Source organism: Mustela nivalis (assembly GCF_964662115.1).
Source record: "Mustela nivalis genome assembly, chromosome: 3".
Taxonomy (NCBI): Eukaryota; Metazoa; Chordata; class Mammalia; order Carnivora; family Mustelidae; genus Mustela; species Mustela nivalis.
In genome coordinates, this window is record NC_139022.1 from 33,382,571 (window position 1) to 33,408,210 (window position 25,640).

The window sequence follows — 25,640 nt, forward strand, 5'->3', positions numbered from 1 at the left end:
GAAGGAAGGATGGTTGGGTAGAAAGATAGTCAGATGAGGTTATGAATCAATGATTTTACAGTGGCTGGACGCACGGGAGACTAACTGAGTTAGCGGGTGGACAAATGCATGATGGTTGGGTGGACAAGAGAGTGAAGGAATGAGTGAAATAGTAAGTGATTGAGGAGCTGCCAGACGATGTGTGGCGTATCAGAGGATGGAGAAATGAACTGACTTCTTATGTGGACAAGTCGTTAGGGGAATGAACCAGCAAACCTATTATGGACAGAAGGGATAATGGAAAGTTAGGGGCAGCGGCCACCAGGCACAGGAGGAGCTGAGCTTGGAGGGCTCTGCTCTGTGGGGGGAGTGACAGCACATGTGTTCCTACCTCAGCTGAGAGGTCCCGGCCACCCTCAAGTCTCCTGGCGCCCCTCATGCAGAGGAACGGGGTGTGGAGCTGTCCTGGGCCCAGCAAGGGCAGTTGTCATTAAAAGCAGACAGACTTATGTGTTTCCCCACCCAGCTCCCCACAGCTCTGCTCAAAGCCTTAGGGAACCCAGCCCAGTCCTCCCCACTCAGGCCTGTTTTTCTTTACCTTTTTTTCTGCAGGGACTTCCAGGCCCCAAAGGGGAAAAGGTAAGTGATGCCGGCAGCTGTCTAGATGCGGATATGATGAAGGATGCCAGAAACCTGCCTCCAAACCCCAGCTCTGGAGTGTGGCCCCGGGCAGGTCACATCCCCTCCTGGAACCTCAGTTTCCCCATCTGGAAGGTGGGGCTAAGAGTGCCTCCCTCCTAATGGTTACACAGCTTATATTTAATAATCCCGAGTGCCCAGGGGGTGACATTGGAGTCCCCTCCACACCAGAGAATGACAAAACTCAAAGCAAGGTCTTCGCAAAATGAGGAGTTTCCAAAGCAAAAAATCATGGAAGAGAGGGGGGAGGGGCCGGAGCCAGGAAAGCCTGGGGGGCGGGGGTTTGAACAGTCACTATAGATCGTATTCTTTGTGAGGAGTGTGTGGCCCCCCCAGGCAGACAAATGGTGGGGAGCTGCCCCTGTGGTCTTTTACAGCACCCCCCGTGAGAAAAGCTTCACTGGCATTTGGCATGAAATGTCACGGCAGACCCCTGGAGGGCTGGGGCCTCCAAGTGCCATGGAAGGGAGGGGGCAGGAGGGGCCACCCATGTGTCCCACAGCAGGATCAGAGCAGGGAGGGGCCAGAGCAGATGCCCATGTGGCAGGACCCTTCTAGGATCCACATCTGGGCCACGTCCACTCCAGCCGCCCGCTGTGATGTGCTCTCTGAGGTAAGTAAGGCCAGCCAGCATCCCTGGCCACCCTCAGAGCTGTGCCGGGCACAGGATCCCAGGCTCAGAGCCTCAGGGTTGCCTTAGAGCTCTGCCACCAACCGCATAGCTTTCGATGGGTTGGCCGGCTCCGTGGGCCTCAGTTTCCCCATCTGTCAGTTAAAGCAACCTAACAGAGAAGTGATTTCCTTCCTGCTGGCTCCGGTTGAACAAAGCAGAGGCTTTGAACCCAGAGAGAGACTGGCATCTTGGCACCCGTCCCTTCGTGACATCCAGCCCCAAAGCTTGGTGACTTTAGATGTTCAAGTAATTACCATTCCTTGCTGTGTCGAGGTTCCAGGATTCCAAGAGGACGCAGGGCATGGGGAGCAGCTCATCTCTGCTCTGCCTTGACTAGGGGCTGGCCACAGGCAACACAGCGCCTGATTCCAAGTCCTGTGTGTGCGCTTGCTGTGTGACTTCAGGCTGGCTACTTAACCTCTCTGTGTTTCGGTTTCCTCATTGAAAATGGAGATTAGAAATAAAACTCTCGTGATATGTTCGTTAGACTTGGGTGAGACTAAGTGGGTAAAGCAGGGAGCACAGAGTAAATGCTTAATACGTGTGATAGGGTAAAAATAGTAGCAGTGACCCATCTTCCTGCTCTTTGTCCTTAGGGCGCACCAGGAAACCTTGGCCCTCGGGTAAGAGCTGGCGTAAGACCCCCTCACCCGCCCCACACAGTTCACATTACCATATAATAAGGCGTATCTAGCGTCTCTTTTGGGTTCCTGCCCCTTACCTCATGGGCCCACGGTCTCTGCCCACTGCCCGCCATCTGTCCTTCTGTGGGGTTTCATTTAAGTGGCCATGGGCTGGAAAACCTAGGGCTTCCTCACAGTCATATTTGTTATGGTGGATGGGGGGCAGAGTGGGGACAGTGGGGCTAGCACTGCCCCCAGACCCGAGACTGACCTTCTTGAGGATGGCTGGCACCTCAGGAAGAGGGAAGGTTATGGGTCAGCAGCTGAGCTCTGCCACTTACCAGCCAAGTAACCTTAAGCAACTCCCTTTCCCCTCTGTGACTCAGTTTCTCCAACTGTGGTGGGTGGGATTGACAGCACCTTATCCAAGCTACTATAGCAAAGGTTCATGGCTGTCATAAAGGTGGGCATCCAGCACCCAGCCCAGAGACAGTAGATCCCCTGGCCCACGGTGCCCCCAGGGCCCTAGGGACCCGGAAGTGCCTTGTGCCAAACCTGTGGTCTCTTCAATGAAGCAGAGTGGGGAGCCTAGGTCGGATGGGCCCCACAAAACAGATCTGGGCAGAGGGTCACATCAGAGGCCCTAACAGCGTGCCCCCTCCATTCCTGCCACAACTGGGATGGAGGCCCATCTGTAGTAGAGGGGGCTGCTCCCTAAAAAGGTTATGGGGTGGAAATTGTAGCCAGTGAGCGAGTACCCCCACAGCCAGCGTCTGTAAGCACTGGAGGGGTGAGGGGCAGGCACTGTGGATGGAGGATGGGAAGGGGAGGCAGCTAGAGGGCTAAGTTTGGGCCACATCCTGGTCCTGGTTCCGGTCCCAGTCCCAACTCTGTGGCCCCACGGCCCCAAGCCCAGTTTGTGCCACCAGACCAGAAGGGCCCATATAACAGGTGGTCGCAATCAGGAGCCAAGAGCCCCAGGCTGGTCAGGCTGAGGCCCCAGGACAGAGCTCTTCTGTGCTGGGCCTTTGGTTGGAGGGCGGAGGGCAACCATGGGGTTCCCAAAAGCTGAAGTCAGAGCCAGGGCACCCACATTGAATTTGGTGACCACTGAGAAAAAGCCTTGTGCTTGCTTTCTGGTGGGTGTACAAATGCTGATCTTCTGGAAAGGGGGTGCCCACTCCTCAATTGACGAGCTCCCCCAGCCCAGGAGTCATGAGAGATCTTTCCCAGAGCCCTCCCTCCACCCTTCATGGGTATCCTCTCGTTGTCTCAAGGTTCCAGCCACCTCCAAAACAGCCTCCACCCTTGAAAGTTCCATGGCTTAAAACAACAACAGCCCCCATTGTGGACGGGGGTGGGGGGGCAGATCTCTCTCACTGAAGCCAGTCCAAGACAGTAGCACCCTCCCATGGCCTCAATGGATGCAGCTGTTGGCTGGGAGCTCAGTGGGGAGGTATGCGCTTCAAGTCTTCTCCCAGCGTGGCAGTGGGCTTCCCAGAGGGGCGTGCTAAGACTAGCATTCCAGGAGGCCAGTTAAGAGCCTGGCACGCCTCACTTCCGTGGCATACTGTCTGTCCCATCAGCCACAGGGCCTGCCCAGAGTCAACATGGGGAAAGAGGAGCAGACCTTCTCTCTCGGTGGGGCAATGGTGGAAGGGGGGCCCACTGCAAGGGTCCTGTGGGATGGGAAAGAGCATAGCGACCATCTTTGGAGAACATAGTCCTCCTCTCCCGGTCGCTGGGCTGGGTTGAGTGGCTCCCCCGCCCCCCGAAACAGCTTTGTCCTTTCCTAAGTCACCCTTTCTGCCTTCCTGACCACACAACCTGTTTGCTGGCTAGATGGTTTTTCCACGGCTCAATCCAGGCTTTATAAGTAGAGACCATCATGGGTACAGTCGCCACGTCTTCAAGGTAGCCTGGCCCAGTGGCGTGTCCGGGCCTGCTGATTTGCGTGCTCCCTTGACTCACCCCTGCGTTTCCATGGTTAGACCTCAGCCAGCCCGATCCCAACACACAGGCAAGGCAGCTGGCCAGCCTCGTGTCTCGAGTAACTCAAGGCCAGAGCCTACCAACATCTGCTGGGACCTGCTCACGTGTCGAAACCCATTTACCTCCCCAATAAGTAGAGTCCAGGCCAGTGATGCCTGTTGTGGGGCCCCTGGGCTGTGGAGGGAGCGGGGGCTGGGGTGTCTTCTAGTTCTTCCTGACACAGCAGCAAATGGAGCAGGAATTACCCACCACCGTCCCCACCTGCACCTGGGCAAGCTAACAAGACTGTCAGCTTGCTATATGTCAGACTAGAGTCCTGGCCTCCGGGTCGGGACCCTGAGTAGTGGACACTGAGAGCCTCAGTCTGGTTTTTAATTGGGGAAAACCAATGAATTGTGGCTGGGGTCCAGTTGGCAAGAGAGGGGAACCTTCACATTACGGGAGCCAGGGATTCAGAACGCATCCAAAAGACATCGCTTGCCTCAGTGGCCCTGAGGAGCTGCTGCCATTCCTAGCTCTGCAGCCCTGGGGAAATGATTACCCTCTCTGTTCCTGACTGCTCTACATGTAAAATGGATCGATACAGTGCTGTGGCTGGGTGGTTGCAAGGTTTGGAGAGAGCCAGCTTCCAGGGAGATGAGTGCAGGGTGCACGGGGTCAGAGGAGGGTTACCTCCGCAAGAGGCTTCTTCCTTTCTCGGCCGTGGGAAGTTTGGGGACTGCTGTCGCTGTAAGCCAGGTGTGCCCCATGACCTTGTCCCGTGCCACGGGGGCAGCAGGAAGTGCCAGTGGCACCGTGGCCCCCCTTTCCTTGCAGCTGGGGGCCACAAGGTGAGGGTTCTGGCTGCCTGAGGTCTGACCCCGTACTAACATCAGGTCCTTGAGTTGGGGGTGGGATGCTGCATGACTGAGACTTTGTGGCCCTTTGTTGCTCTCCTTTTTTTTTTTTTTTTTTCAACTTTGTATCGCAAGATGACTATCGGTTCACAATTAGTTGTAAGAGGTCGTACCCCATGCACCTGTCCTCCACGCTCCCCAATGGTGACATCTTGCCTCCCCGTGCAATGTAGTCTCACAACCAGATAATTGACAGAATCCCCTGCCTCACAGGGAGCTCAGCCATCTTGCCCATCAGGGTGTGTTGAAAAGTCTGGGCGACGTCATCACACTCAGTAGACTCCGGTAACCACCACAGGAAGATCCCCCATGCTTCTTCAGTTCCCTCCCGCCCTGCCCCATCCCTGCCCACACCCCCAGCAGCCACCAATCCCTCCTCCATCTTCATGATCTTTCCATGTCCACCCTGGGTGTATTTGCAACCGTAGAGTCTGAGCCACTGAGATTGGCTTTTCTCACTCAGCATCGTCCCCCGAGATCCATCGGAGCTGTTCCAACATGGATGTGCCTTGTTCCTTGTCATTATGGTGGAGCTGTGCTCTGTGACACGGCTGTCGCTTAACCGTCCCTTAGCCGTTCACCCACGGAAGGACATTTGGGTTGATTCTAGTCTGGGGCCGTTACCCCTAGAGCAGATGTGAGCATCCGCGGGAGTTTTCATCGCTCTGGGTAAGGCCCCAGAAGCATACCTCCAGCACGGGATAAAGGAGGCTGGCCTACGAGGAAGGCCCTTCAGGACGTGTGCAGACCCCTTTCTGGGGGAAGGGGCTGGTGGGGCCCACATGCTCTGTTCCTGTACCCAGCATGTCTCATCTCAACGGAACACCAGAGCTGAGCTCCAGGCACTAAGGGCTGGGAGAATGGCACATCCCTTAGCTTTTATGTCAAAGTACAGGGACCTGTATGTCCCTGTGGCTGCCGAGAAGCCCAGGACCCAAACACTTTCCTCTGAGTGACCCCCACCCCCAAACCCACAAGGGCTAGAGGAGGGGTGGCCAGTCATCTGCAGAGGCTACACTCTGGAGACTAGAGCCCCTCCACTCCCCCTCACAGTAAGTCAGGCCCCATCTCTTCCAGGGAGACCAAGGGCAAGATGGAGCTGCTGGGCCTCCGGGGCCCCCTGGACCCCCTGGAGCCCGGGGCCCTCCTGGCGACACGGGGAAAGATGGCCCCAGGGGAGCACAAGGCCCAGCGGTAAGAGAGGGCATGGAGGTAGAATACCCCTGTCCCCAGTTCAGACCCAGACCCATGATGCCTAACCCCAACCCCAACCCAGACACCTGCCCCACTCCCGCCTTAGACCAAGTGCAGTTTAAGACCTTGACCCCAAACACATTCCCAAATCTTGGTCTGCACCTTCATTTCTGGCTGTTATCCAGACCCTACCTCTGGCCCCTACACTCTGACCTGACTCCAAACCCGACTCTTACCCTGCACCCTAACCCCAAATACAACCAGAGATCCTAACCTGACCTTGGTTGCAATTTCAGTCTCGATCCTAACCCTGACCCTGAGACCCATATGGAGGTATTTCCTCCCCAGATTTTATTCTCCCCACCCCACTCTGGCTCGCTCTCCCCCCGATTCCTTCCCTCCCTCCAGTATTAACTAGTTAGGCTCAATTGTCCTCCTATAGCTCTACCCAGACTCTGGAGGCCAGGCTTCATGGTACTACCCCGTCCCCTACCGCAGGGACTTAGGCCTGTCCTTCCCCTCCCACGCAGAGCCAGCCCTTCCATCAAATTGCCACAAAATTTCCACCAGGGTCCCCTCTTGGGGCAGCTAGCTACTGAGTTGTCTCATCCATTCCTATTCCCGTTGGGCACCTAGCTCCCTGAGCCTCAGCGTTCTCATCTGCAAAGTGGGAACAAGGACACCCACTCATGAAACAAGAGACGGCTTGGAGCCCCAGCCTAGCGCCCAGCACAGGGAGTGGGCTCCGTTAACCGTGGAGTCCCTGTGTCCCTTCATCAAGATGGTCTCCTCTTCTGCCTCCCCAGGGTCCCAAAGGAGAGGCTGGACGTGACGGCGAGATGGTCAGTATCCAGGGCATTGGGGCAGCCTGGGACCCCATTCATTCAGGGGGCCAGAAGCCCCCAACCCACTCACGGCCAGCAGTGGGGAACCGATGGGCTAGGCCCCCAGCTTTGCATCCCTGGGAGGGCGCCCCCCCCCCCCGGCCACTGCCCTGCTTGAGATCTGACACGGAAGCAACCCTTGATGTGGGAGTCAGGCCTAGAAGGGGCAGCATGGCCCAGCCTCCTGCCATCTGGCACTTGGCGTCCCCCTTTACACAATGATGCCCCAAAGCAGCCACCGGTATCCCATTTAATACATTCTCCTCTCTTATTCCAGGGCCTGAAGGGACTCCCAGGGCCCAAGGTGAGTGATCCCCGTCCGCTGCCCCAGGCCTGGGAGGGATGGGCTCCCATCCCCTCCCCTACCCCTCTGGTCAGCTGTTCCTTTTCTTCTTTGCCTGCTGGGGGGGGAGCGGGGGATGGACTGGGGTCTGCCTGAAGAAGAAGGGCTTTCCTTGTTTTCTCCTTCATCTCAGAAACACCCCCCAGAGGCTGTGGCATCACATGCCCACTTGTAAGAGCAGTGACTTGTCCAGGGTCATTCAGCATGGGGGGAGGGGACTGGTCAGGAGAGGAGTCATGGACTGTCAGCCCCACCATCCCTGTGCACCTGTTTGAGGGGCCAGGGTCTCTGGGCCATCCCCGGTCATCAAGGCCAGTTCTACCGGAGGAGCAGGTGGCCTGGTGTCTGGGCCATGTTCTCAGGGCTCTGACCTCTCTCTTGCACCCCCTGCCTCCTGTCTTAGGGTGAGCCCGGCATTCCTGGAAAGAAGGTGAGGGGGGCCCCCAGGAAGGGCTTCCTGGTGGGGGTGTGGGAAGTGGCTAGGGAGATGGGTAGGGGCTCCCCATGGGGCAGGACAGCGGGCGGGTGGTGGCCACAGGGATGTCCTCACCAGACCCACGTCCTCTGTCTCAAAGCCCAGTTTCCTTCATTTACTCACTTATTCACGGATTCTTTCCTTTCTGCAAACATAGCAAATTCGTTCCCACTTCAGGGACCTGGACAGTGGTTCTCAGAGTGTGGTCCTGGGACCACAGCATCGCTGGGGGCTTAGGTGCATTTGGAGGCCGATCTTGGACCCACCTAGTCAGAGACACTAGGGGCAGGCCACTGGGATGTTGTGGTTTATAATAAATCCATATTTGGGGGCACCTGGGTGGTTCAGTGGGTTAAAGCCTCTGCCTTCGGCTCAGGTCATGATCTCAGGGTCCTGGGATCGAGCCCCGCATTGGGCTTTCTGCTCAGCAGGGAGCCTGCTTCCTCCTCTCTCTCTGCCTACTTGTGATCTCTGTCAAATAAATAAATAAAATCTTTTAAAAAATAATAATAATAAATCCATATGTGGTCTTAGTCCTCTGGTTTCTGGAGCAGAGCTCTGAAAACCCTTGGAACGTCCTGAGTGATGAACCAAATTTGAAGGTGTCTATTGTTATGTTAATGGTGCAACTTTAGGGACAGCCGCCCCCCCCCCAATGGGGGCTGGCTGCCTGGAGAACCAGCCATGTGATTGGAGGGTTGGAGTTTTTAGTCCTGGTCTCCAGCCTTCCAGGGAGGGAGAAGGGCTGCACGTTGAACCAGTCTGACCCATGGCCTCTGTCACGATGCCTCCATAAAAACCCCAAAGGATGGGGATTCTGAGAGCTCCCGGGTTGGTGAACATGGAGAGAATTGGGGAGAGTGGCACTCCTGGAGAGCTCATGGACCCTCTGCACCCCTTCCCCATGCCTTGCCCACTGCATCTCGCTGTTCCTGACTTCTATCCTTTATGATAAACTGGGAATCTAGTAAGTAGAGTGTTTCCCTGAGTTCTGTGAGCTGCTCTAGCAAGTTAATGGAACTCAGGGAGGAGGTCATTGTTACCGTCAGTCTATGACGGACCAATCTATAACAAAGCTTTCTTCTGGTGCCTAAAGTGGCGGGTGCAGGGGTGGGGGAGGGGGTGCTGACTTATAGAACTGGACCTTTAACCTGTGGGATCCAACGCTCTCTCCAGGTTGACAAGTATCAGAATAGGGTTAAATTGTAGTGGGGAATCCCCTGGGTGGTGGTGTGGATACACCCCGCACCCATCAGAATTGGTGACCAGAACTTTTATTTATTTCTTTTAAAGATTTGATTTGTTTATTTGAGACACAGAGAGAGAGAGCACTAGCAGTGGGGAGGGGCAGAGGGAGAAGAGAGAAGCAAACTTCCTGCTGGGCAGGGAGCCCGATGTGGGACTCAATCCCAGGACCCTGAGATCATGACCTGAGCCGAAGGCAGACACTTAACCAACTGAGCCACTCAGGTGTCCCCCTGGTGACCAGAACTTGTAGCTGTGGTCTGTCCAGCACCTCTCCCGGGGTGACACTGGCATGCACTCGAGTTTGGGAACCACTGGCCTGGGGTGGTCTCCCTCCACCCCTTCCCTTGCCAGGTCTCCAGAAAGCTCCCCTAGGTCACTCTGAGTCCCTCCATCCCAACACCCCTTTACACTCTTTTCCCAGCACTGCTTCCACCTCCTGGCCTGGTGCTGTGGGTTTATCTGGATAGTTCCTTGCCCTCGGGCTCCTCTCTTCCCCCACTGAGCAGGGACCCTATCTGCCTGGCCCACAGACGCGCTCACAGTATTGACTGAAGGAGCCAATCCCCTCTCCTCCACCTGCCCGCCCCTCTCTTCCATGCGCCAACCCCCACCTCATGCGTGCTCTGGGCTGGCCCTGGGGGACCTGCCCTGCTCCGCCCCCCGTCCCCACCCAGTGTGACCAATGCTGGCACCCACAGAGGTCTGGTGAGCTGGTGGGCAGGGGAGCGCGGGGTGGTGGAGACAGCCAAAACCGGTATGCCTGGGCCTCAGGGCTGCAGCCTCAGCTGCTTCTCCTCAGGGTGACGACGGGATTCCAAGCCAGCCAGGGCTCCCCGGACCTCCAGGCCCTAAGGTAGGTACCTGTGCCTCCCCCAGAGGGCCCCTGCCTCCCACCTCCCTTGGCTCCCAGCTGTCTGGTGAGGCCCCTAGCGGCCCTTTCACAGTGCAGGTTTGGGGGGTGGTGCCCACTCTACCCTGTCCCCTAGGTAGGACAAGGGTATCATCCCTGTCTCCAGAATGTCACCTGAGCCGCCCCCAGGGGCCCTAACTATGCCCCAGGGGGCCTCAGGCCTGTTCCCCAGGAATCACAAAGCCTGCAGCCCCAGCCGGCCCATGGCACACTCACTCACTACAAACGTCTCTATTGCAGGGCGAGCCAGGGAACACGGGGCCTCCAGGAGAAAATGGTGTGGACGGCGCCCCAGGGCCAAAGGTGCCTCGCCGTGCGCAGCTCAGACCTGTGCCCCCATCCTGGGGTTATGTGGCTTTGCCTCCTTTTGCCCTTTTAACTGGGGAGTTGCGGGAGGACATGGGATCTGGGGTCTGGTTCTGCGGGCCGTCAGAGGTTGGCCTCAGGGGTCATCCTGGGTTTGGGTGAAGGACAAGCCCCTGCCCCAAGCTTGGCCATGTGGCTCAGTCATCCTGCAGTTGGGGAAGCCAGGCCATCCCTCAGTGGCCCAGCTCTACACACTGTGGGGTCCGAGGAGGCTCCTGTTGGACCCTCCTTACAGGAGCTCTGTTTCTGGGGCACTGACTGCTTACAGAGGTCCCTTGGGGCTCCAGCATGTGGGCCCGACACTTTTGGGTGACTTAGGGACTGGATGGGCATGGGGTGGCCATGCACACGTGGCTGCAACCTCGCATCTCCCCAGGGAGAGCCCGGCCAGCGAGGCGCAGACGGAGTCTCAGGACTGCGGGTAAGTGAGTCCTCCCTCCGGCCATGCCAAGGGAACCCAGGGGCCTGGAGCGCTTCAGATGCCCCCGTCATTTCCCGCGGGAGACCCCGGAGGAGCCCTGGAGCTCCGGGAAATGGGAGTCTTTTTTTTTTAATCATTCATTACTGATTTTTACATTTTCAATCTCACCCTACCTACTTTCGGTAAAACATTCAAATATGCATGTGTGAAAACGAGCTGTCCCCAGCTGAGTGTCCGTCCTCCCAGAGTCTTGTCTTCAAGCACAGACCTTCTGTGCATCACCTGGGGCGGGAGTGGGGGTGACCCCCCACCTTGCAGTTTGTCCCTGTCTCCAGAAGCAGAGCCACCCCCCCCACCCCTGCGCTGGTCTCTGATCATTTGCAACCAACCACTGTCAACCCACCTTTAGGTCAACACCAGTGGTCCCGTTCCCTGCTCCATGGCCTCCAGCAGTCATGAGCCTGAACACTCCTGGAGGCTGCTTTTCTTTTTCTTAGCTGAAAAAAACAAGGCTAAGCCCACAGCCAGGTCGCTCAGGTGGCAGGGGCTGGATTCGGCACTGAGCATGGAATTCTGGGGGACTGTGACTGCGGAGCCTGCTGGCAAGGGAGGACCCCTGGCCAGGGTCTCTGGGCCCTCTGCAGGGGGCCGGCTCCAGGCCTGAGCAGAGTGCTTCCCATCCCTCATGGTGGGCCCGGCAGAGAGCAGCCTGGGGCGGAGGGAGGTTTATCGAGGAAGGGTTGGGGGAGGAGGGCCCCCATTAGAGCACATGTGGGTGTGGACACCTGCGTTTGCAGACTGTCATACGCACACACAAGCATGCACAGCTTCTACCAGAGCCTGGGACACTGAGGCCCAAGGCTGAGATCGAGCTGGCAGTTGGTCTACACGGTGTCTGGGTGTTTGGGGTAATATGTTGATTTCTGCACCTTTGTATGGCCGACATTTTGAAATCGGAAGAGCTTCACATCAGAATGACTTTCTGTTTTCCCTGGAGAACTCCAGGTTGAGACCTCAGGGGACTTGGGTTCCCATGGGACTGGCAGCCAGACAAGGCAGGAGCGTGTACTTCTGTTGGCTCTAGGCCCCGGACACCTGCTGTTCAGGCCCTGGAGCGTCTCTAAGAGACTGGGGTGCCCGTGGCCACGTAGATCCTGGAGGATGTGCTCACGGGGATCCCATCGGGTTATAGCTGAGCCAGCACACGACACACAGACTTTCCCTTGTGGGGGCTAGGGTCCTGGGGTCCCGGGCTCAGATACACATGAGGCCACCTCGGCTCCACCCTGAAATTCTCACTCTTCCTCTGCCTCAGGGTCCCCAGGGCCTCAAGGGTGAGCAAGGAGACACGGTGGTGATAGACTACGATGGCAGGATTCTGGACGCCCTCAAGGTAGGTTAGTGGCAGGACCGGGATGCATCCTGGTTCTTTTCCTGGGGAGACAACCACATACTTAGTGTATCGGTCCTGCATTTCTTTACACAAGGGTGGGGGGGACAGCTTAGCACAAAGACCTCAGCTTCGCCAGGTGTGTCTGATAAGGAAATCAGAGCTGTCCTGAGCACCCCCTACCCCAGATGCTAAGAGCTGCCGTGAATTATGTGACCCTGAGCTCCCCAGAGGCCAAAGTGAAAAGGGAAGCTCCCTGCTCAGGAGCAAGAGACCATTTCCTGATGTCCAGTCCCAGGTTGGCACCTTCCCCAGCGAGCACAGGCTGGAGGGCTACGTCTTCTAGTAGCTGTTGGGGGAGGATGACGGCAGCCAGGCCTGCCCCCAAGGAGCCTCAGGAGATGCGCAGTTGCAGAGCCCTGCCGGATGCCCAGCAGACTTGGAACCTCTTTCCCGTGGAGGCAGGGGTTGGGTTTTAGCCGCTCACAGCTCCCAGGGAAGGGAGCTTGGGAGGGCAAGGAGCAGGCATCAGAGACTGGACAGGGCCTCGGCACCTGACCCCACCTGAGCTCCATTCAGTTCTCTCCCACAGGCCTCGGGGAAGTACACACTGATGGTAACTATGGCTCCATTCCAGGCCTGCACAGGGTGCTTGTGGGGTGCTGTGATGTGGTCTGAGGGCCTGCACACACACGGAGAGCCAGCCTGAGTATAGGGATGTGGGAGGAAGATTCTGGATGCCTCTGCCCAATGAGCAGTGAGCTGTCACCATTGGTTCTTGAGCCAGAAGTGAGGTTCACAATACATGTTGTGGGGGTGCCTGGGTGGCTCAGTTGGTTGGGCGTCTGCCTTCGGCTCAGGTCATGATCTCAGAGTGCTGGAATCGAGCCCCGAGTTGGGCTCACAGCTCGGCAGGGAGTCTGCTTCTCCCTCTCCCTCTCCCCTTCTCCCTGTTTGTGCTCTGTCTCTCTCTGTCAAATAAATAAATAAAGTTTTTAAATTTATATATATATAATATTATAATTTATTATAAGAAATAAATATATATAAATATATATATACCCGTATTGTGGGCAGGCTGACTGAGAAATGGCATGGAAGGTGAATAAAAGTGGGTGTGGGGGCAGCTGGAGGCAGGCGGGGTGCACGTGGGCTCTGGACCAGGGTGGCGGGGATAAAGGAAGATAGGAAGAACAGAGACGTCTCAATGGGGGGGCCAGCAAGGAGGGCACAGGTCGCTGGGATGAGGGGCTGGGCAGGTTGCGGCCCTGAGGAGGCGGCACAAGCCTGGAGGGTGACGATGAGCCATGATAGGCAGGTGGCCTGTGGGACACCTGGGCCAGAGCTTGAGAGGAGGGTAAGACCTAGAGACACCACAGACGCCATCTCTTACTCACGCGACCAGCATTACTCACTCTCCAGCATTAGACTGCAGGCAGCAGAGCCAATGGGCAGAGAGCTCGTGGGAGGGACAGAGAGGGCCATGCTGGGCTACTGTCGGGGATAACATTTTTGGCTGGCCTTGAATGCCAGTGGGGGATTTATGCTTGCTATAAGAGGCCATAGGGAGCTAACGCAGGGTCTTGAGAAGGGGAGTGTTGTGACGAAATCTATGTTTGGGGGATACTGGCTCTGATACTGGACCCACCATCGCAGTGGACTCCATGGTATCCCACCTGGTCCCTGGTGCACCTCCCTCCCCCTCCTCAAGACAAGAGTGGAGACTGGGTGGAAAGCAGTCAGTGAGAGGCTTTCTTTTTTTTTTTTTTTTAACATTTTATTTATGTATTTGACAGACAGAGAACACAAGTAGGCAGAGAGAGAGAGGGAGCACCTGACGCGGGGCTCAATCCCAGGACCATGGGATCATGACCTGGGCCAAAGGCAGAGGCTTAACCCACTGAGTCACCCAGGCACCCCCAGTGAGGGGCTTTGACGCTGCTGCAGGCCAGCCAGAGCCCTGGCTCCTGGGGGTTGGAGGGGGGTGGTACTTGCGTACACACTGACCAGTTTGACTTTCACACACAGGGTCCTCCCGGGCCACAGGGGCCTCCAGGGCCCCCAGGGATCCCCGGAGCCAAGGTGAGTTCATGGGCCCATTGTGTGGCCCCCTCCAAGCCCCCGAACTCCAGCGCCCACCTCCCCTCTCCTGTCTGCCATGCTTACTCCGCTTCTCTTCTGGCATCCCAGCCTGACTCCTGGGGGTTCAGAGAAAGTGACCTAACCAAGCTGGACGTCCTGTTCCTGGCCCTCGCTCCTCCCTGGAGGCCCCATTCCTATGTGTAAACCCTCAGGACGTCCCCAGGTCCCATAGATGACAGACAGAGCCGTTCCTGTGGCCTGCACCCATCACTTACCCCACCGCTGCCTGGCTGACTCAGGAGACCTGGAAATCAGGCGAGATCTGGTCCTGGCTGTTGCCCTGGGCTGTGTGTCCTGCCATGAGTCATTGAATCTCCCCGAGCCTCAGATTCCCAAGCTCTCACCCCCTAGACTGTAAATTACAGCCCCGGTCTGCATCTGCCTGGAGATGCTGAGGAGGGGGCTGGGGACCAGGGCACACCTTCCTCGGCTCTGCCCACTTTAAGGACCACAAGGCCTTCTCAGGGACCGTGGGACACCATAACCCCCTTGTTTTCTGTTCCCTTCCAGGGTGAGCTGGGATTGCCTGGTGCCCCAGGAATCGACGGAGAGAAGGTCTCTAGGCCTTTTGTTTGCGTGGCAATGCTGGTGCCTAGTGGTGGGCTGCGTATGGGCGTGTGTGTATGCGTGTGTGTGTGTGTGTGTGTGTGTGTGTGTGTGCGCGTGCGCGTGCAGGGTTAGCACAGGGCAGAGTGTGCAGCTAGGGTGCTTGTCCTGGTTCTGCCCTTAGACCTCGGGCAAGTTGCTCGCCTTCTGGCAGCCTCAGGTCCGCACCTGGAGGGGAGGACGGTCCCAGGTGTAAGCCTTAAATAATCGTGTGTGTGTAAAACACTTAGGGCGCGATCTAGGGCAGAGTGTTCAAATATTAGCTAACGTCGGTCCCATTGCTCTGGGTCCTACAAGTATGGCTCTAAGTGCACACTGGTGTGTCCCCACGTGCACAGGATGGGGTCGAGGGCGTCACTGGACGTTCATGGCCATGGCTTTTGTTCCGCGTCTTGGATGCATGATTCTGTGATTGGCTGAGAGAGGCAATGAGTGGCTGGGAGGGGCATTGGGTGGACGGTTGGTTGTACGTGGGGTCTGGGGGCTCCCACCACCGGCTCCTGAGATGCAAACACAGGGTCGGCCCTCCACCCCAAGACCTGTAAGGGCCCCTACAGAGGCTGCCCAGTCTCACTACCTCCACCCCTCTCCACACTGGTTGCCCCCTGCATGCCTGTCTTCATCCAAGCCCCTCAGTGCATTCATCATCTGGGTCAGAGCCAGGGACCCAGGATGAAGAAGTCAGGGTGGGAGTCTGGCTTGGTCAGGAGTAAGCTCTGGGGAAGCCCCCTGTGGTGGGGGAAGGGAGCATGCCTGCTGAGTTCCACCGACCCCCTGTTCTTGTGGCTCGCAGGGTCCCAAAGGAGCCAAAGGAGACCCAGGAGAGGCTGGGCCGACCGGACCCAAAGGGGAGGCAGGCGAGATGGGCCTGTCGGGCCTCCCGGTAAGTGGGGCACGGGGTCCACCCTCCTCTGCCCCCATGGGGTTCCAAGGCCAATGTGTTTCCCCCACAGCAGCCATGGGAGCACGCTAGGGCCCTGCCAATTCCACCCAGCCCAGGGGCTGCAAGCCTTTGAGCCTTTGAAAGGCAGCTTGGACTCTCTGAGCCTCCACATTCTCTTCCTCTTCTGTGCAAGGACTTCCCAAGCCCCCCCCACCAAGGTGGAACACAGCTGGCAGGTGGTTAGAGCCCCCCCCCCACACACACACACAACTGCTCAAGTTTGCGTCCTGCTCTGTCCCCTGCTGGCTCCGGAACACTGCACAAGTGTCCTGACCTCCCTGGGCCTCGGCTTCCCTGCCTCTAAAATGCGGATAATAATCTCCCACTCAGGAGGGCCTGCACGACAGGGCCGAGAGTGGTGGCTGGCCACGTGATTCAGTACCCACTGTCACGGTCACGGTGGCTGGACGGGAAGAGCTGCAGGTTCAAGTAGCTAGCTAGCTAGGGGATAGATGCCCCTCTTCCCATCTAGTGTCCATCCACAGGGCTCCTTCAGCTAGAGAGGTCTTTGCTTCCAGAGCCCCTGGGTGCCCCCTGCCCCACAGGAGACAGTTTATACCACCGTCACTGTGCTCTCCAGAAACCCCCTTGCTGAGTGCCCAGAGCATGTCTGTCACCGATTTAGGGGAAACTGCTTTGAGCTGTAAATGCCAACTCATCGCTCCCGCTGGGGGCCTCATGGGAAAGGGAGGGGAAGTGCACCTACTGTGGGCGGTGGGTCAGAAAGGGCTGAAGGCCATCTTGTCCTGCAGGGCACCGACGGGCCCAAGGGGGAGAAGGGAGAGTCGGCATCTGAAAGTCTACGGGAGAGCCTGGTAAGGGGGGGGCTGCTGAGGACCAAGGTCTCCCCTTAATTCCCGGCCTAGGCCAGCTGGGGCTCCGAGCCTTGGGACATAAAGGCCACCTGGCCTGACCAAAGCCAGGGCAGCAAGGAGTGGGAGGGGGTACCTCGGGCTGTGTCCTCCAACTGAGGCCCATCTGAGAACCCCAAAGGCTAGCCCCTGGACCCCCCCACCAGACAGTGGCTTTCTGGGGGCAGGAAGGAGACTCAGCCTAGGGCTCAAGGCCCAGCTTCCCCACCCCCCAGAAGTGCTCATGCAATGTCCACTGTGTTCAACCATGGGCTAGTGAGGTATGACGGGGGGTTAGATGACTAACCCATCTTTGACTGTTTTCTAGGCCCAGATCATAGTGGCACCAGGGCCCCCCGGCCCCCCTGGCCCCCCAGGCCCCATGGTAAGACCATTTCATGTGAAGTAGCTGAGATCCACAGGGAGTGGTGAGCCCTGGCTTGGAGCTGTGACCCAGGGGAAGACAGGACTTCTGGTGGGGAGGGGGTCACATCAAGCAATACAGGAGAGCCTGGGTCTGGACTTGGGAGGCCACAGAGGTCAGGGTCATGGGGCCAGTGAGTGGCCTCTAAGCTTCTGTGACCACTCTCCTCCTTCTCTAGGGCCTTCAGGGAATCCAGGGTCCCAAGGTGAGTTCTGGAAATCCCTCTACTCACTGCAGGTGCCCAGCCTGGATAGTTCCAGAAAGCCTTGCTAATGGGCAGGGCCAAGTGTGGGCCCCACACTTGGCCCAAAACCAGCTCTGTATTGTCCCAGGGCCTAAAGGTTCTGGATCCCTTGGAGCCCAACCTCCCTGATGTCCTGGGACCACGTGCCCACCCAGCCCCACACTGGTTCTCTTCTTTCACCTTGTCCCTCTGCCTGAGCACTTGTCTGCTGCCTCCGACTCCTTGAGCCACCCCACTTCACCTCCCTGACCCACTTCCCCCCGTGCCCCCCAACTCACACATTTGTCTCTCAACTGCCCACAGCCTGGACATGAAGTCTTGGGTTTGGTGTTTATTACTTAATGTCATGTCCTCTGCTCTTAAATTAAAACCATTGAGTGTGGCTTGCCCGTGTGCCCTGTGTGGGGGAGGCCAGCTCAGAAACCCGACTGGTCCTCAGCCCTGCTGCCGCTCAGCTGTGTGGCTGGACCTGTCCCTGCCTCTCGCTCTACATCTCTTTACTCATCTGTGAAATGGGTGCAAGGAAGCCCATATGTGGGCTTTGGTTACTGTTTGCACTAAAAAGAAACTGGGGTGTCTGTTTCTCTGCCCTGCAGTTCCCAGCTTGCACTCAGACCGAGGCTTTCCTGTCCTACTGTCTGAGCTCTTCCCCGTGACTGATGTCTCCTCTCTGCTTCCAGGGCTTGGACGGAGCAAAGGGAGAAAAGGGTGTGTCAGGTGACAGAGGCCCCAGCGGCCTGCCGGTGAGTGTCATCATGAGCCTTTTTTATCTCTCTGGGGCACTAATTCCTATAACTGTCATGCCTCTTGACTTGTTTCTTTTCTACCCAGGGGCCAGCTGGCCCACCAGGTCTTATTGGGCTGCCAGGAACCAAAGGAGAGAAGGTAATGACCTTTCTTTGATGCCTTCCAAGTATGGCTGCACATTTACAGTGTCACTCAGCTCTGGGGACTCAACCCCCACACCACACCATCCCAGAGCCATAGATCAGGCTTGTGGACAACTCACAAGGCTGAGCATCCTAGCAGTAGTGCTCCCAGCAACCCCTCCCTAGTCCCTGACACATCCTCTTTGTCTCTCCTCAGGGAAGACCCGGGGAGCCAGGACTAGATGTAAGTATTTCATCGTTCACTGTGATCAGGCTCCTGTGTATAGCTTCTGCACTTGAACTGGCCATACAATAACCTGATCTGCTGGGCTTGGAGGTGACCCCCTTCCCCAGGGCTGGGACTCCAACCAACTGGTTCCCCCTGTGTCCCCAGTGCCAAGTCTAGTTCACAGCCCAGAGTAGGTACTTGATGGGTGGATGGATGGATGATGGATGGATAATGGGTGGGTGAAAGATGGGTGGATGGATGGATTATGGATGGATGGATGGATGGATGGTGGATAGATGATGGGCGGATGGAGGATGGGTAGATGGATGGTGGGTGGATGATGGGTGGGTGGGTCATGGATAGATGGATGGAAGATGGGTAGATGGATGATGGATGGATGGATGGTAGATGATAGGTGGATGGGTGGTGGATGAATGGATGATGGGTGGATGGTGGGCAGATGGAAAATGGGTAGATGGAAGATGGGTGGGTAGATGATGGATGGATGATGGAGGGATGGATAGATGATGGATGGTGGGTGGTGGGTGGTAGAGGATGGATGGATGGAAGATGGGTGGATGGCAGATGGGTGGGTGGATGGTGGGTGAATGGATGATGGGTATATGGGAGATGGGTGAATGGTTGGTGGATGGGTGGATAGATGGATGGTGGATGGATGGTGGGTGGATGGAAGATGTGTGGATGGATGATGGAAGATGGGTAGGTGGATGGATGACGGATGGATGGATGACGGGCAGATGGTTGGATGATGGATGCAGGATAGATGGATGACAGATGGATGGATGGATGATGGGTGAACGGGTGATGGATAACTGAGTGGAAACATGCTGCACTGGGTCAGGAAGGTGAGAGAGCAGGATTGCAATATCCTGGTGAGAGAAGATGAAACTTCAGCTAGCACATTACTGTGGGAAGGAGAGGAGATGAAGTATTAGCCCAAAGTTGATCAGATCAAGTGTCTTTGGGTTGCCAGCAATAGAAAACAGAAAACTGGCTCTAACTCCGAATTTAAAAACCCAGAGGGACAACACACAATCCACACAACCCAGCCTCTCATGCTTCCTTGTCCGTGCTTCCGCTATGGGGGTGTTGTTTCAAATTAGATGTGGTGATGGGATGGAGGCAGTGGCCCAAGACTCACATCCTCCCAGACCCAAACCCTAGAGAAAGACTATGTGCTTCAGTCTCTCTTTTAGAAAAGTCTCATCAATTCTCACCGGCCCCAGTTGGGTCAATGCTGAAAGATCAACTTGGCCAAAAGAAATGCAGTGCCCTGATTGGCCAGGCTGGATCACGTGCTTCCTCTGGAGCTGGGGGTGGAGTCAGCAGATATTAAGAAGGGAGGGTGGTCCCCAGGAAAATCCGGCAGCTATTACAAGGGAACGGTGACCAGAATCAGGGCTGCAGGGATTCTGGTGTGGGCGTGAGAGAGTGAGCCCTTGGAGAGCAACTATAGACACACACAGTTTCTGATCGGGCGGATGGTGGTCCATCCCTGAGACGTCCGGAGAAGAAGCCAATGCCGAATCCTGTTCAGGCTCTGGAACGAGGGAGTGGTGGAGGCCACGGCTGCCTTCACAGCTCAGAGTGGCATCTCAAGGCCAGGCCCACTCTACCCGGCAAGCCACTGGCCCCCCACCCACTCTACCGGGTCGAGCTGCCATGGGATTCTACTCGGGCTCTCCAGCCTCACAGCCGGCCAGAACAACCCCTCTCTGGGGGACCCACTGGTCTCTGCTTCATCCTGTGTCCCTGAGCATTGACCACCATCCTCTCTGCCCTCTTGCCTGTCCTGTTAGACCATCAGGGAAGTGTCCCATTGTTCCCACGGGTTTTTAATTTATGGAGGTGACTGAGTGACGACCCAGAGAGGTCAGTGCCATTGAGGGAAGAATGGGTTACTTAGGTTTCCCGAGGGAAGGGCTCACCTCGCTATGCAGGGTCCCGTGGGGAAGCACCAGGTTTGGTCGGGGGTAGGGGGTGAGAAAGGGGTTGGAGGATAGAATTTTATGGGCGAGTATGAACAATGCCAGCGGGATCTGGGCTGAAGGGGAGGCCCGGGCTTCCTGTCACCTAGCCTGGGGATGATTCCTGGCAGGGGAAGTATCAGCTTGTGCGAGAGAGGCCGATCAAGGGGGTGGTGGGAGATTGTTGGTTTACATATGAAACGTCCTCCCAGACCAGCCCTTTGCTACCCGCAAGAGCAGGCATGAGGGAGGGGAACCCTGTCCTTTGCCAGCAAGTTCAAGATCTCAATACAGTCTGAGATCCAGAAAATATAAAGGGGGAGAGGGTAGACACATCAGATCTGTTTGTCCTATCCTCCGTATCCAGCCCACAACCCACTTCCTAGAGGATGCTTAGAAATGTTGGTGGCAGGGGTGGATGGACAAATGGACAGATGGATGGATGGGCGGGGAGGGGCAGAGAACAGAGCTTACTGATTCTTAGTCTGGCAAAGACAGTGACACAGACGCCCACAAGTTCCCCAGGTCTCTGTCTCTAGCCACACTTGGACCCGCACCAGCTATATAGGACAGGGACATCAGAGAAAACCCCTGGCCAGCAGCTCTGCCTGAGGGGGTCTCTCCAGAGAGCCCAGTGGTGTTTCCTGTGGAGGAAACAACGCTGGTATCCTGAATGCATCTCTAAAGCAGCCTTGCACCCAGCCTACATGTCACCTAGGAGCTGGAGTGGGCCCAGTTTGTATCCCGACCAGGCATGGAGGCGGGGCAGTGACGGATGGGAAGGGCACGGAGAGGAACATAGAGCAGGAGCGAACCTCAGACCTCATGTTATTCCTTTTGCCAGGGGTTCCCTGGACCCCGAGGAGAGAAAGGTGACCGGAGCGAACGTGGAGAGAAGGTAGGGAGCAGGTGGAGAGAAGGGGGGCCAGCAGGAGAGGAGCCAGAGCACGGGCAGGCTGGGATGGGGGTTGCAGAAGGATGGGGTGGCTACCAGTTGGAGGCCCGTCCCTCTGAGGGGTGGAAAAGGGGTCCTGGGCCTGGCAGCCACGGCCACATCCCCGTCTCCTTCCTTGTGCAGGGGGAGCGAGGTGTCCCAGGCCGGAAAGGCGTGAAGGGCCAGAAGGGTGAGCCGGGACCACCGGGCCTGGACCAGCCGTGTCCTGTGGTACGTGTTGGAGCAGAGTGGGAGCCCCAACCCAGGTCTTCACCACCTCAGGCCGGGCCCTGGCCGGTGTCTTCTGTCCTCGGAGCTCCCTTGCAAGTCCCAGAGACCACCATGTCTTGTCCCTGCCACCAGGGAGCCTCCCCTTGCTCTGGTCCTGACTCCCCTCCATGGGCATGGCTCAGGGGGACCCACACCGCTCCCCAGAGATGGAGGCTGGGCCCCGGGGCAGAGTCCTTGCCGTCGTCACCACCCCTCTTTTCTCAGCTTCCTTGGCCCTGAAAGGGGGTTAGGACACCCTTCGCTCTCTGGGTGTGGGTTCCAAGGAGGAGGCTTTTACTGGTGTGGGTAGCCCCTCCCAAGTCCCTACCTCTCCTCTGTGTACCCCAGAATCCTTCCCTGCCACCCCCCAACACCTTCCTCCTTTCATTCCCCCGCATGTCAGCTCCTCCGGGCTCCCCAGACCACAGCCCTGAAGGAACCACAGTTCAGTTCCCTTCGCCGGAGGGCTGGGAGGGTTCCCAGGGAGCTCAGCAAAGACAGGAAAGACAACTGGGCGTTTCCAGACTCAGACTGAGCTGATAGCCACTCCCGGCCACCCCAGCCCCAGTGCGTGCCGGCTGCCTTCCAAAGGGGGTTCAGAGTGAGCGACCCCAGAGGCCGGTCCTCATTCTTCAGTCCCCCATCCATGTAGTAGGGGTGCTAATTCATCCCCCGGGGGCTTGATGAGTCAATGAGGAAAAGACAAGAGCAGCATGATAGGCATACACACAGTGTATGGGGTCACGGGGAGAACGAAGCAGTGGCCCAGCCTTGCAGCTCCAGGCCCTGGGTCATTTAGCCTTTGTCTTTGAAACAGGAGAATCCCAAATGTGGAGGCAAGCGAGGGGCGCCGGGCTCCAGGGGGCCCTGCCCCGCGGTATGAGATCTGGCCTGCTGTGTGCTGTGTGCTGTGTGCTGGGCTGGGGTGCCCGCTGCTCTGACACCCCCCACCACCCTGCCTTCCCTTCCTTCCGGCCCCTCCTCCCCACATCTTTCTGGGCCCTGGCCTGTGCCCCTGGTGGATGCATGGCAGTTATGGGGGCTGTGCTCCTGGGGGTACCTCCAGAGTGAAGTGTTTCCCGCGCCGGGGTTACCCCTCAGGACTCTAGGCTGGTGGAGGTGTCTGCCACTGTCCCTCTCCAGCTCCCCCAGCCCTCCAGGCCGCCTGAGGCAACCCACCCCACCCCACCCTACCTGGAGTCTGAGTGCCCTGAACCAGCAAGCCAGCGTTGGCTCTAATGGTGCCCCAGATGACCCCTACCCCCCACCCTTGCTTTCTACCCTGTGAGCCTCAGAGCTTGCCCCATCTGCCTCTCAGACCCAGGCCTAGGGACCAGGACAGGCCTCAGGGGCATCCTGCTTATGGGACTGCCCTTCAGATGCTTTTGAAGAAACTCCCTGAGAGCCCTCAGGCCCCCAATGTGAACGGCCAGAGCTAGTGTCAAGAGTGGCAATCTCCCAGCCAGCAGACTGTAGCACAATCCCAGATCCTCCCCGGTGGCACGGTTCTGTCCCCTGCTCCAGTGTCCCAACAAGCAAAGCCCCATAGGGGCTTTGTCCTTACCAAGGACAGTGAGAGGCCTGCCTGGCTCATGACCCAACTCTTCAGGGGACAAACATTTGGGCCGTGCCTCAGTGGGGTCCAGGGGCCTCATGTGGCAGCTCCCGGGGCCATTCTTCCCGACACCCAGGGCAGGAGTGTATGGAGTGTAGGGAGATGACTAGACCCCCAGCCCCATCACTAAAACCTTTTTCTTTTCCAGGGCCCTGATGGACTGCCCGTGCCTGGCTGCTGGCATAAGGTACCTCGCAGGGAAAAGTCTCTAGGACAGGCCGGGAGAAAGGGGACATTGAGGGGGACCCCCAGGGGCTGCTATCTGCAGCTCACCACACAGTGCCTAAGTAGCTGGGTTTGCCTGTGATGACGGGACCCTAGGTCTGACTGCCCCATGAGATGGCCCAAGGTTTGGGGCCGTGGTCCTTGGTGATTGTGCACAGCGCCCCCTGGTGGTCATTCAGGGCTCACTCAGTGCCTGGCCCAGCGAGGGCAAAGCCATCCACACACCTGGGACTTTGTCCTTACTGCCCCACTGAGAGGGGGTGGAAGCCCTGCCCAAGATGAGAGGACTGAGGGCACGCCTGTTCTAGAAGAAATGTGCAGGACAGAATGCCCAGACCAGGACGGGGCCTCTGGGGCCTCCCTCCTCACCTTTGGGTCTCTCCTTTCTCTTCCAGTGACCCCCGCACCCAACTCACAACCTGTACAGATGCGTGTGGACGTTTTTAATTTTTGTAAAAAAACACAAAAAAACAAAAAACAGTAATATATTGATCTTTTTCTCACGAGAGGCACGACATGTGGCTCTCATAACATTCAAGAGGGCACCTGGCCCAGCCCCAGAACGATCAGCCTTTGAAGCTGGCAGGAAAGCAGACAGGCCAGTCCAGGGGAATCGCATACTAGGGGGGCAGCCATGGGACTTGGCTTCCCCAGGAAGGAGACGAAGGTGAAAGCGCCTGGCTCAAGAGAGGCTGCAAGAATGCTGGGTTGGGCCCTCAGCCACCTGATTAGCAGAGAGACTGCACCCCCCAACACCCCCAGAAGCTCCGGAGCCCTGGGGCCCGCTCCATCCAAAAGGCCCAGGGCTTGGACAGTAAATGCAGCTGTCCCTGCCTCTCTGGCCTCTGGCCTCAGCCCCAGCCAGCTGCCCACCCCTCGGTTCTCCAGGCCAGGACAAGATTCCTGCCCAGCTGGATGCTGGGAGCTATAGGGAGCACCCCCAGCGGGTCACACTCCCAAGCGAGTTCAGTAGGCCTCGGGAACCCAGCCTGCTGTGAGAACACGTGGCCTCCAGCCCGGAGGAGAGGCCAGCCTCTCCGATCATGACCTGAGGACCCAGCTGCGAAGAAGCCTCTTGATCCCCATGATCCGAGAGTTCGGAGAATGGTGGGTTCCAGATGGGAGGGGCTGCTGCTTCCTATGTCTCTCACAGCATCCCGAAGAGAGTCATGATGGGACTTTGCCAGCCCAAGGAGACCGGCCTGCGACTCAAGAGTTTGGGCCTCACTGGCCCCAACTCTCCACCTGAGAGGACTCTGGGCAGCCTGCCAGAACTGGTCTTTCGGATGAGCCATGCAGATGAAGAGGGCCCGGTGCCCTGAGAAGAGGCCTCCCCACCTCAGACAAGGGTCCCCCAGCTGGCCACCTTCCGCCCAGAGGCTCGCCTCCCTTCTCTGTATAGATGGATATCGCTGTGTGTAATAAACCCCAGTGTGTGTCTGGGTGTGCCTGTCCTTGCCGACTGCCCCTGGGCCCCTCTGGGTAGGGAGGGACAAGGGGATGCTCCCTGGGTCAGAGGCACCCCTGAAACCAGAGGAACAAACCAGAGGATTTGAGGACAAAGACAGGGTTTGGAGTTAGAAAGACAGACCCAAGGCCTAGAACCGTCCAAATTGAACCTACTTGACAGTTTGTAATATGCTCCTCCCTCCATGCAGGCTATTCACTGGACTGCATAAGCAGTCCTGGGCAGAACAGGACCGATGTGATCCATGTCCCTGTTTCCACTTGACCTATGAGGGATCTGAGGATCTTGAGCTATTAGTCACCTGCCCAGGGATGCACAGACAAGACAGGATGACAGGCCAACTGGGCCTGGGTTCTCGGAAAGCCTCCAGTCTGTCCTTCCAAATTGTTTGGCAGGGCATGGGGTCTGCTAGGCAGTGGTGATCCTGGGTGATTGGCAGGCCCATCCTCCTGGGGTGGAAACCCCATGTTCCCCCTTCCCCAGACCTCCCTGCACCTAGGGCCAGACAAGGCCATTCATGGCCCACTGCTACCCCCTTGTGGCCTCATACTGTGTATCATCAGGTCTGCAAATTCAACAAGTTTCAAGGTACGCAGTGGGTGGAGTTCTCCAAGAGCTCAGGTTGGGGGCAGGAGACTTGGAGAGTGAATGATGCACTTGAGATCCCAGCTGAGCCTCAAGGACTGAGAGCCTTGTGTCTCTCCGCCTCAGGCCACCCCCTTCTGAAGCGAGGGAAGCA

At 57.4% G+C, this 25,640-nt stretch overlaps 1 protein-coding gene across 1 annotated transcript in view; it reads left to right on the forward strand.

The window, feature by feature from the left end:
• COL23A1 (collagen type XXIII alpha 1 chain) overlaps positions 1–24,873 on the forward strand; it is a 313,742-nt gene extending 288,869 nt beyond the window's left edge. Inside the window, exons 6-28 of the mRNA XM_082723689.1 lie at positions 592–618; positions 1,948–1,974; positions 5,940–6,056; positions 6,863–6,898; positions 7,218–7,244; positions 7,687–7,713; positions 9,806–9,859; positions 10,157–10,219; positions 10,659–10,703; positions 12,019–12,096; positions 14,122–14,175; positions 14,746–14,790; positions 15,635–15,724; positions 16,537–16,599; positions 16,964–17,020; positions 17,238–17,264; positions 17,984–18,046; positions 18,135–18,188; positions 18,390–18,416; positions 21,234–21,287; positions 21,468–21,554; positions 23,357–23,395; positions 23,943–24,873. Of these exons, the coding sequence (XP_082579815.1) occupies positions 592–618; positions 1,948–1,974; positions 5,940–6,056; positions 6,863–6,898; positions 7,218–7,244; positions 7,687–7,713; positions 9,806–9,859; positions 10,157–10,219; positions 10,659–10,703; positions 12,019–12,096; positions 14,122–14,175; positions 14,746–14,790; positions 15,635–15,724; positions 16,537–16,599; positions 16,964–17,020; positions 17,238–17,264; positions 17,984–18,046; positions 18,135–18,188; positions 18,390–18,416; positions 21,234–21,287; positions 21,468–21,554; positions 23,357–23,395; positions 23,943–24,104 (1,323 nt within the window). The 3' untranslated portion in view covers positions 24,105–24,873. The remainder of the gene's footprint in view (positions 1–591; positions 619–1,947; positions 1,975–5,939; positions 6,057–6,862; positions 6,899–7,217; positions 7,245–7,686; positions 7,714–9,805; positions 9,860–10,156; positions 10,220–10,658; positions 10,704–12,018; positions 12,097–14,121; positions 14,176–14,745; positions 14,791–15,634; positions 15,725–16,536; positions 16,600–16,963; positions 17,021–17,237; positions 17,265–17,983; positions 18,047–18,134; positions 18,189–18,389; positions 18,417–21,233; positions 21,288–21,467; positions 21,555–23,356; positions 23,396–23,942) is intronic.
• Positions 24,874–25,640: the final 767 nt, after the last annotated feature.